The 12,062-nt window shown below is 40.1% G+C and overlaps 1 protein-coding gene across 4 annotated transcripts in view; it reads left to right on the forward strand.

Annotated features, from left to right (window-relative positions):
* EFCAB3 (EF-hand calcium binding domain 3) overlaps positions 1 to 9,956 on the forward strand; it is a 152,599-nt gene extending 142,643 nt beyond the window's left edge. For all 4 annotated transcript variants that reach the window (XM_087441349.1, XM_087441346.1, XM_087441348.1 and 1 more), the window contains 4 exons: positions 1,277 to 1,470; positions 1,828 to 2,012; positions 6,250 to 6,372; positions 8,975 to 9,956. In XM_087441349.1, coding sequence (XP_087297475.1) covers positions 1,277 to 1,470; positions 1,828 to 2,012; positions 6,250 to 6,372; positions 8,975 to 9,301 — 829 coding nt within the window. In that variant the 3' untranslated portion in view covers positions 9,302 to 9,956. The remainder of the gene's footprint in view (positions 1 to 1,276; positions 1,471 to 1,827; positions 2,013 to 6,249; positions 6,373 to 8,974) is intronic.
* Positions 9,957 to 12,062: the final 2,106 nt, after the last annotated feature.

Genomic DNA, 12,062 nt, shown 5'->3' on the forward strand with positions numbered 1-12,062 from the left:
AAAGAAACCTGCCTGCTTAATAATGAGAAGCAAGCTCCTGCATCTTGTTCTCTGGGACAGCAAGAAGTGACACTCCTCTGCTCAGCACACTGAGAAATGAGGTCTTCCACATTGGTGCTGAAGCCCCCACTACACCAAAGCAATGAGAAACAAGTCCTTCCACCTCAGCAGTGAGTGACCAGATCCCCACCACAGCTTCAAAGAGAAGTCCACCATTCCTTCAGCAAGAAGGAATCTGATCTGTCATTGATACTTAAAGGATGCATGTTTGTAAATCAGATGTTTATACTTTTGTGGATGTTTGTACTGTGAATTAGAGTCCCTTATCATATATAGCCTGCTATACTTATTCTTAAGAATTTATAACCTCAAATGCATAGTAACATATCTCCTAAATCTGTTCACACACGTGCATGCACACACACACACACAGAATTGCAATCAATAGTGATTTACTGTGGATAGTAAGATTACTGGTAATATTTTCTTCTTTTTTTTTTTTTTTTTGTGAGAAAGATCAGCCCTGAGCTAACATCCATGCTAATCCTCCTCTTTTTGCTGAGGCAGACCGGCTCTGAGCTAACATCTATTGCCAATCCTCCTCCTTTTTTTTTTTTCCCCAAAGCCCCAGTAGATAGTTGTATGTCATAGTTGCACATCCTTCTAGTTGCTGTATGTGGGACGCGGCCTCAGCATGGCTGGAGAAGCGGTGCGTCAGTGCGCGCCCGGGATCCAAACCCGGGACACCAGTAGCGGAGTGCGCGCACTTAACTGCTAAGCCACGGGGCCGGCCCAATATTTTCTTTATCCTTTCTTGTATTTTCCAAGTTCTCTACAATGAGAATTTATTTTAATTTAAAAAAAAGTTGCATTTTAAAACCCAACACAAAGTAATATAATAGTAGGCATGATTAATGTTTGTATTCAAGCTGGTACCACTTAAGGGTTCATCAAGGATCATAATCAATAGGTATTTTTCTAGACAAGACTGGGAGGTCTTGGGGAAGAGGAAGGAAGCTAAAGCCCAGGGACTACATATATAAAAATAGTCAAATGGCCTGTGGAAAGCATCAGTAGATATTCTATAAATGTCATAGGAATAGGCACTCGATAAATAATATTGAATGAATATACAAACTAAATTTAAAGTAAATTTATTCAGCATATATAACTTACAAATTGACCTCTTTTTTCTTTTTGTCCAACACTCAGATACTTTTTCAGTAGGACTATAACACTTTTTATCCATTTCTGGATTTTTTTTTTTTCTTTTTAGCTATTTCCGAAGAAAATTCCAGGAAAACGCCTCAGGAATATTATGGAATCCCTATGTTATGGGTTATGGAAAAAGGAGATTTAAGCCAGACATACGCACACCTCCAAGCTCAGGCACGGCTGCCTTTGCTAATGCTGCCCGGATGGCAATAATGAAAGAAAAGCATTTATTTAAATTTCTTGAAGATCTCAAGAGTAAGAACCATTTGTCTTCTCCCCACTGTTGTCGAAGATTTATTTGTATATTACTGGTCAGAAATAAATACCAGAGGCCAAGTGCTGTAAGAGCAGGACCACAGCCTATTCCGAGTGACTGGGCTCTGCCACATAGATATCATTTGAAAGCAAATGTACATCTTACCTGAATCCTCAGACACCTGGATGAAGCCGAGAGTCTGTGGATTGGTGGGGGGTGGGAGCAGGAGAGTGAAGAAGGGGGATCGTGGCCACTGAGGAGAAGAAAAGACAAAGAGCAAAATAGACACTAGGTGTATGTCTTTCATGTGAATTTCTCCTCACATTATTTGTGATACCATTTTTTTATCTTTTTAGGATGCAATCCTCCTTCAGACAGCCCATATTCAAAAATACCCATCTTTCCATTGTTTCCTAATGTGGATGGGGTAGTGATGGGAAAGCCATTCAAAGACATACAGAAATTAGAAATGCTAAGGAGAAAGGAGCCTCTGAATTTCTTTGAGAACTATTTTTTCCATAAAAGAGACTGGAAAACACAGGTGAGATTTAGATTATCTCACATCAGTTAATTTACATACTTAGGTTTTTAATTAAATTCTAACTTAACAGAACAAGTAACATGCTTTTGATGACAAATATTTTCGGTCATTATATTTCAAATCAGATTCCATAGCAATGTTTCTAAATTTAAGCCCAGGTATAAAATTTCATTTAATTTCAACAAATAATTAAACTTACTGAAAAATACAATCCTAGGCTTGGGGGTGGGGGTGGGGAATATAAGAATAATAATAAAAAGACCCTCAGGTCCTACCTGCCACCACTCTCCCATCAACTCAGGGACCAAAAGCTGCATTTTGGACTCCCTCAACCAGCTCTAGATCGTGGTTGGGCCAGACACCATGGGATGAGAGGACCAGATCCACAACCCAATGAAGCAATGCTGTGATGGAGAAGCCATCCTGCCCTTGGACTAGAACCCCATTTATAGTCCAGCTGCACCTTCTGGCCCTTCTTCAAGCTCTGTTGCCTCTAATCTATTTTCCCCCTTCCCAAGATACACTTTGTCATCATGAGTTTTAAGGTCTCAGGCAAGTATGCCCTAGTTTCTGGATATTCCCTCAGGAAGCTCTGGCAGTATTACCCCAGGTTTGTCACAGGCCTCCCAGCCTGGGAAACAGGATCAAGATTTGACTGGAGGGCCGGCTCTGTGGCTTAGCGGTTAAGTGCGCGCGCTCTGATGCTGGCGGTCCGGGTTCGGATCCCGGGCGCGCCCCGAGGCACCACTTCTCCGTCCAACGCGAGGCCGAGTCCCACGTACAGCAACTAGAAGGATGTGAACCTATGACATACAACTATCTACTGCGGCTTTGGGGGGAAAAAAAATGAATAAATAAAATCTTTAAAAAAAAAAAAAAAAAAAAAGATTTGACTGGAGACCAGCCCACCCTGTGGGGCATCTCTGGGTTCCAGAGGTCCGTGTGTTGTTCACATCACTATGAAACCCCTAGAAGGCCCATCCAGGCAAAGGGTTTAAGAGTCCCAGAGGCTGGAAGGGGAGAAAAAATGGGGAGTTGCTAATTAATGGGCATAGAGTCTCAATTATGCAAGATGAATAAGTTCTAGAGATCTATACAACATTGTTCCTATAGTTAACAATACTGCGGGGCCAGCCCGTGGCTTAGCGGTTAAGTGCGTGTGCTCCGCTACTGGCGGCCCGGCTTCAGATCCTGGGCGCGCACCAACGCACCACTTGTCCAGGCATGCTGAGGTGGCGTCCCACATACAGCAACTAGAAGGATGTGCAACTATGACATACAACTATCTACTGGGGCCTTGGGGAGAAAAAGGGAAAAAAAGGAGAAGGATTGGCAATAGATGTTAGCTCAGGGCCGATCTTCTTCACCAAAAAGAGGAGGATTAGCACGGATGTTAGCTCAGGGCTGATCTTCCTCACAAAAAAAAATAAATAAATGAATAAAATAAATAACAATACTGTATTGTACACTAAAAAATTTAAGAAGTAGATCTCTTAACTAAAAAAATTTTTTTAAATCTAGTTGATTTAAGAGGGTAACTCATGTTAAGTGTTCTTACCACAATAAAATAAAATTAAAAAAAAAAAAAGAGTCCCAGAGGAGTATTACAGTCACAAATGACCTCAGGTTCAGACTTTGTCTTTATCTCTCCAGATGAAGTTATACCACAGGCAAATATCACTCACAAGATGGAAATAAGAGGACATTTATTCCCCTTTAAACTTATTTCCCAACATTGAACCCTCCACCTGTGATGGTTATCTGCTTATTGTCAATCTCTCCAACTAGAATATAGGGTTCATGTAGGCAAGGACTTTATTTCTTTCACTGAGGTATCCCTATCACCTAGAACACAGCCTGGCCCATAGGAGACAGTATTTTTTGGATAAAAGAAAACTATAATACAATTCTTTATTTATGGAGAGCACACTGTATGCTAGATTGTGTCTAATCACCTCAGCAGAGATAGTGTCGATAGCTTCCTAAATGGTCCCCTTGCTTTTACCTTTATCCCCTTCCGTCTATTCTCAACACAGCAACCAAAGTCATTCTGTTAAAATCAGCTCAAAACTCTCCAGTGGCTTTCATACCACTTGGAGTAAAAGCCAAAATCTTTTTTTGTGTGTGTGAGGAGATCAGCCCTGTGCTAACATCTGCCAATCCTCCTCTTTTTTTTTTTTTTTTTTTTTTGCTGAGGAAGATTGGCCCTGGGCTAACATCCGTGCCTATCTTCCTCCACTTTATATGGGACGCCGCCACAGCATGGCTTGCCAAGCAGTGCGTCGGGAAGCGCCCGGGATCCAAACCAGCAAACCCCGGGCCGCCGCAGCAGAGCGCATGCACTTAACCACTTGCGCCACCGGGCTGGCCCCAAAAGCCAAAATCTTTACAATAACTTACAAGGTCCTACACAATCTAAACCTGAGTCTTCCAATAATGGTAGCCACAGTGGCTATTTAAATTTAAATTTAATTAAATTACAAATTCAGTTGCTTGGTCGCACTACCCACATTTCAAATGCTCAGTAACCACATGTGGCTAATGGCTACCATGTTGGACAACACAGAAATATAAAATTTTCTATCATTGCAGAAATTTCTGTTGCACATCACTGATCTAGACCCTCATTGCTATCTAACAATCTTATCTTCCACTGCTTACTGTCCCGTGCATTCCACTCCGTCTACATGGCCTCTTTACTATTCCTCTTACACACCAGACATGCTCTCATCTCATGGTCTTCAGCTTTGCTCTTCTCTCTGCTTGAATGCTGTTCCTCAGATATCTGCATAGCTCTCTCCCTCACCTCTTTCAGGTCTTGACTCAAACTTCAGGAAGCCCCCTCTAACCACCCTATTTAAAATCACAATAACTACATTGTCAGTGTACTAAATGCCACTGAATTGTTCACTTCAAAATGGTCAATTTTATGTTATGTAAATTTTCACCGCAATAAATTATTTTTAAAATATATATTTAAGGGCTGGCCCCATTGCCTAGTGGTTAAGTTCGTGCACTCGGCTTCAGTGGCCCAGGTTCACCAGTTCGGATCCCAGGCACGGACCTACACCACTCATCAAGCCATGCTGTGGCAGCGACCCACATACATAATAGAGGAAGATGGGCACAGATGTTAGCTTATCGACAATCTTCCCCAAGGAAAAAGAGGAAGATTGGCAACAGATGTTAGCTCAGGGCCAATCTTCCTCACCAAAAAAAAGAAAAGGAGAAATAGAAAATATAGGAGAAGGGCAGGACTGGCTACATAATTTGCAGAGCCCAGTGCAAAATGAAAATTTAGGGCCCCTTGTTCAAAAATAATTAACAATTTAAAGATATAAACAGCAGAACATTAAACCAAACGTGGGTCCCTTCTGAGTACAAGGTCCTGTGTAATTGCACAGGTCACATGTCCATGAAACCGGCCCTGGAAAGAGGAAAATTAAAGGGATACAGTCCAGGAGGCAAATAAATAAAGATACAGCGGGGGACACTGGCCTTGGAAATTAGGAAAAACTCTCACATATAAGACAGAAGGAGAAAAACAAACCAGTTAAAGGATGGAGAAATCCTAATGTGGAAAGAAGAGTTCAAAGAATCCATATTAGAAAGCCTTAAAGAGACAAGATCATTAGCTGAGGGGGTTTGAAGGTCTGGTTTTCCAGCAGCCACTATGATGTCTGTAAGAGAGTTAACAACAAATGAAGAAAAGTAATGTTGGAGTACTGAGGGCCTGGATGAGATTGGATAATATACATTTCCAAAGAAAGCAATCAGCATATTTACGTGATTTCCACCAGCATTGTTCAGCAGCCCAGGAACAGGGAAAACAGATGGCAGCGGGTTCCCCATGAGAAGTTCAGAAGTAAGATAGGTTGTACTCTGTGGAGGGCATATTCATTTTCAGTGCTTTGTGATGGTCTGGGAAGTTTGGGTAAGGAATGGAGTTGGCTCCTCTTTACCCTCCATATCCATTCCATACATAAACCATCTTCTGGGTCTATACTTCTCTTATGAGTAGGCCTCATCATTCTGAAAGAGAATTTGCTCAGTGCCCGTTTACACATGGCGCTACACCAGGTGCCCCAAAACAACCGACAAGTGGTTTAGCAATAAACTTATATATAAATCATATACAAACTCTTTCATAATACAATATACTTCTGTTTATTATGTCTTTATTGTATAATTCAAACTAAAATATATTACTAACCTTCTTTTTTAAATGTGCATAAAGGCGGCAAATATAAAGCCTATCAACCCTAACTCAGGCTATCCAACTGACATCCTTGCCATTGACCAAATACTCAAGAAAAAGCAGAATTGGACAGTGACTGATGCAGCTGCTATTAAACAGCACGTGAGTATTCACCGTCGAACGCCTTGCCAGAAAGCATTTTCCACTTCAATACTACAACCATAAAACCAAGAGATTTTTTTTTCTGCTCTATGTCTTTAAAATAAGACATGATCATTTCTCATTTTTACCCATTGTAATGTTTCTTGCTCTATAATCAAATGGATTAAAATGTTAACTGTTATCATTCATCCTGCTAATCACCTATGGAGCCATACTCAACATCATTTCTGGGACATTCATTTGTTTCATGCTGGAAATAGCAACTAGTTGAGGTTGTAAACTGACAGTCACAGAGTGGTGTACTCGGGGAATCTTGATGAGTGAAAGCATCTTTATTATAGCAGCTAAAAGAATAATAATAATAATAATAATAATAATAGTTTGGGTGTGCTCCCTAGGTGCCAGGCACTGCTCTCTATAAGTACTCTACAAGTGCTCTACAGGTACTAATTCATTTACTTATCACAACAATCCTTTGAGGTAGGCACTGTTATCATTCCTTGTCATTTTACAGATATGCACACAGAGGTTAAGTGACTTGCCCAAAGGCACACAGCTAGGAAGTAGTAGAGCCAGAATTATAAACATGGGCAGCTTGGCTCCAGAATCCACACTTTTAACCACAACTCTATGCTACCTGTCTACTCCTGTGCCCTGACTTCTTAGCAACTTTTGTACTCCACAGAGACAGACTGGGGTGTATTTATGTTATGCCACCTCCTGTCTGCATTTGACACTAATGATAAAGCTCTCCTTGACACTTTCTACTTCCTTGGCCTTTACAACACTGCATCTTCAATTCTCCTTGTAGCTATGTGTCCTTTCCTCTCTATTCTCTTTCATAAATGTTCATCCCTTAAGTCTTGATATTTCCTAGTTTTCTAGTCTGATCCTAATGTTCTTCTCATTGTATACACTCATTAATTCATTTGTTCAGTAAATATTTATCCAGTGTTAACAAAGTTCTAGGATTAAGAGATACTACAGAATAAAAAACACAGTTCCTACCCTCAGTGAGCTTGGAGTGAGGATGGAAGACATGGAGAAGGAAATGAGCAGTAGTAATACATTGGGATAAATGGAACTAGAGGTGGTCAGTACTGCATGCCACAAAAATGCAAAGGAGTGGGTTCCAACCTCTCTCTCATCATGGCCTGTATTCACACTGGACTAAATGGAAGCTGCTTATAGCCAAAGGCCTCCAGCCCTAGGGTACCAGCTGCCTCAAGGGCTAAGCAACTTGAGAAGACCAATAATTTGGCATCACTATAACCCGGTCACAGCAGAACATTGAAGATCTCTGCACTAAATGAAGGAACAGCTAGGGCAAGTATCCTTGGAGCTATCTCGGTCTACCCTCCTTGTTTCAGCTGCCTCCTAGACACTGAGAACTCTTAACTGTCACTAGCCTAGACTTCTTTCCAATACTTCTATCTTATCTCACTGACAGCCTGATGAACGTTTCTGCCTTGCTGTCTCAGCATATCAAACTGGACATGTCCAAAACCAAACTCATCATCCTCTGCATCAAATTGGCTCTTCCTTGGGGATTCTATATCTCAGTTGTTGATACCACCATCTTCCCAGTCACTGACACTAGAAGGCCAGGAGCCATCCTTAACTTACACTTTTCTCTCACTCCTCATATCCACCAAACACCGAATCTGGCTACTCTCATTTTCCTGAAGATTTTTGAAATCTGTTCACTTCACTCCATTCTATTACTACTTCCTTAACTGAGGCCCTCATTAGGTCTTGCCTGGACAACCACCTCCAACCTGTTATCCTTTCCCCATAGCTGCTCTCCTCCACCCATTCTCTACACAGCTACTAATGATCTAACATGAAGAACCAACCATGTCACTGTCCTGCTTAAGAATGAATTCTTCCCTACCAACGATGGCAGGGTTTTTTCAACTATGTATTCTGCTCCACACAACTGAGGGATTTATCTCACTTCAGTCAGAAACAGTGGCTCACTACAGCATGATTTTCACTGAGGAAAGGGCTCTCCCCAACCTCAGAGATCAAGTCTGAGGGCCTGATTACAGCAGACAACACCTTGCCTACCTCGCCTTCATCACTCCTTCCCCCCACTTTAAACTTGACACTTGAGCAATACCAAACTGCCTGTACCTGCCTACCAACTCTGGGATGTTTACTGCCTTTGAGCCTTTGTTTATGCTGTCCCCTCTCCCTGGAACACATTCCCATCACCACCCACTCCCTCAATTTGATCAAATCCTTGAGGACCTGCTCAGCTCAGCATCTTCTCCCTCCCTGCCCTAGGCTGGACTGAGTGCCATCCTTGGCACTCTCATTACACCCGGAGCCTGTCTCCATCCCACATTTACTCTTGTTTTAGTCTATTGTGTTTTTAATATTCTTATAAAATTTCTTATTATCTCATTATTCCCAAGTAATTAATTTTCATTGTCCAGCAACTCCTAACTCACATGTCCTCAAGAGGAACTACCCAATATATAAACTCAGTGACTTTTGAGTAGCCTGGAAACGTAACTCTTGGCATATCTAGAATTGTGGTTCACAAATCAAAGATATTTCAAGGTAACTGCTGTAAACTTCTGCTCTTTCACTACAGGTAAAAAGAGCTACAGACACCTATAATTTAGGGATTGCCCTTGAGCACCGGAAAGAGATGCTAAACCTATGGCAGAAGATCCGAGGGGATTTGATTGGGATAGACACTAAAAATGAGTCCTTTTATGACACCTTTTCTACTTATACATGGTCCTGGAATGTTTGCCAAGAATTACTTTCCCCGAAAGACTTAAGGTTATTTGATGCCTACATGAATAGAAACTCCTTCCACAACTCTATATTCTCTTCCTCTTCGGATATCAGTGAATGTGACACAGAGACAGAAAGAAAAAGAAAACGGAAAAGTTTCAAAGGATTTCGACAATGAAATTTCTACATTTTCTAAACAGCTCCTTACAAACTACTTTTTCATAGATATCAAAATTATTCTTGCTTTTGTCTAATACATTCTTAGCAGCTGGAAATATCGACATCTTTTGAATCCTGACCAGTAAAAAAGTATGAGTCACAATATGGTTTCTCTTTCCTAATTCTTACTAGTAAATAGATGCCACTCTGTTATTTCCCTAGCAACCAGCTGCACTCTGCTGCCCCCACCTGGCTCAGAACTGCCTGGGCCTCAGCAGGAAGGAGAAAAGCAAAGCTGGCACTACTTCAATTCAGGGCCACCCTCCTGAGCTCTTAACAGCCCTCCCAGCAATAAGCATCTGAGTTTACGTGACTGTAAGTGGCACTATGTTTTTGATTGTGGAAGAGGCCAGAGGCAGGGGATGACAGTGACCTTTCAGTTTCAGGGAATAATATATCACCATCCCTCGGGGAACCTTGATTAAATCTGGGTGTTCCTAAGGCTCCTTAGCCACACATCTTCAGACCGATCTCTTGGATTTACTCTTAAAAATAGCTGATCTCATCCATTACACTGGTTGTTGTTCTTTAATGCATTTAATAAAGAAGCACATGTGTAACTATATTACAAGTTTGGGAGGGGTTGTAATTTGTTTATTGTGGAAAAATATATATAACATAAAATTTACTATTTTAATCATATTTAAGAGTATATTATCGGGCTGGCGCTGTGGCTTAGCGGTTAAGTGCACGTGCTCCGCTGCTGGCAGCCCGGGTTCGGATCCCGAATGCACCAATGCACCCCTTGTCCAGCCATGCTGAGGCCACGTCCCACATACAGCAACTAGAAGGATGTGCAGCTATGACATACAACTATCTACTGGGGCTTTGGGGGAAAAAAATAAAATAAATAAAATTTAAAAAAAAAAGAGTATATTATCCGTTACATTTTTTTTCCTTTTAGAAAAAGGAAAAGACATGTTCCCTATTGATGGGGACAGTGGCTTATAATGTAATATTATAACATGCCAGGAAAAAGCAATGAAGATAGTGAAGGATCCCAAAACCATTTAATGAAATAGCCTTAAAGTACTTTTGTGTTACACTGAATATTCAAAACCATCTAAATATATTTGCTGTTCTTTATAATGTTATGATGTGAGGAAAAATAACTAACCTTATGGATAAGTGATCATGTTTCCTAACCAAAAAACAAGATTTATGGTTTGATAAGAGATTTTTTTTGGTATGGCTGTGAGTGTAACAGGCAATCTAAGAGATGTAATTTGGATGCCAAAATATCAGAATTCCTGGAATATTTCCTTGATCAATGGGATAACAGGATAGAATATTTTTAAGTAGATCTGTCCTGGAAAATCTAAAATGTAAAGAAATACATTCTTTCTATTAAATTGTCACACACTGTTGATGACAGTATAAATTGGCATCTCTCTGATGGAATACAGTATAGCAACAGGTACTCAGCCATTCATTCACCAGTTATTTATTGAGTTGCATGCAGTGCTGGACCCTGTTCTCAGACCTGGATATATAACAGTGAACAAATAGATAAAATGCCCTGACCTCAGAGAGCTTAGTAATGGAGCTAATTATAACCATTGACTCAGCACTTCCACTTCTAGAGATTAATCCTAAAGAAATGATCATGAATGTACAAAATAATTTAGTTATAAGGATGTTTATCATATTGAATTTTTAATAGTAAGAAACTTAAAGTAGCCTTAATGTCCAATAAATCATGATACAGCTATACAAAACAATGCCAGGGTCATTAAAATGATGTTGTAAAAGAATATTTCAAACAAAAGAATGATATTCAAAGCTATTATTAAGTTAAAAAGCAGGCCTCAACTGCTAAGAGGCATGAGAGAAATTTATGGGATTGTTCTAAAACATAATTATGATGGTGGTTGCACAAATATAGATTTTTATGAAAACTCATCAAACTGTATACTCTAAATGGATGAATTTAATTGTATGTAAATTATACCTCAATAAAACTGTAGAAAAAGGGGGTACAAAACAGTTCATTCTGAAACTATTTTAACTTAAAAGTTATTTCTATAAATAAATTAGGAAAAAGGACTGGAAGGATATAAACCAAATGTTTAATGGGTTAAATTCAAGGTGGAATGGGATATTTCCTTTTCTTTTGTCTTATCTATATCTTCTAAATGTTCTAAAATAAACATATATTTATTTTGCAATAAGAAAAAAACCACAAAAGCTGTTTTAAAATTAAAGTTGTTAAACCAGCTTATTCAGTGTCTAGGGCTGCTACAAAGACTGTCCAGGGTCTGTGAAACCTTAAGGAGAGCAATTAGGACATCAGTATCCCTTCCCCAGCCCTTCATTTCCAGATGCTTACACAGCCCAGAATATCCACTGATTGGAACTGAAAGAAAAGCATGGAACAATTAACTACCCCTGTCCGGGGTTAACACCCAAGGCAATAATCCAGTTTTTAACCTTTGCATACTTTGAACCCATGCCACCCACTGAACCCGAAGAATTCTCACTATTCACCAGCAGAGGGACCCTTAGCTCCTCTGAAATGTAGTGCTTGCTGATGCTACAGTCTGCTATCAAGTCTGATTCCACAGAGGACTCACAGCCATATCTTCCAAATTTCCTCCAAAAAATTATTTTAGGTGCTTCAAAAGATGGAGAAAAATGAGTTCTACAAGTCAACCAAAGATAATTGTATAAAAGTTAAGTTTAGGATACTTTATCACATTTCATAAAAAGGGCCCAAGTTG

Source organism: Ceratotherium simum, chromosome 16 (genome assembly GCF_057802395.1).
Source record: "Ceratotherium simum simum isolate JZ-2026a chromosome 16, ASM5780239v1, whole genome shotgun sequence".
In the NCBI taxonomy this organism is placed as follows: Eukaryota; Metazoa; Chordata; class Mammalia; order Perissodactyla; family Rhinocerotidae; genus Ceratotherium; species Ceratotherium simum.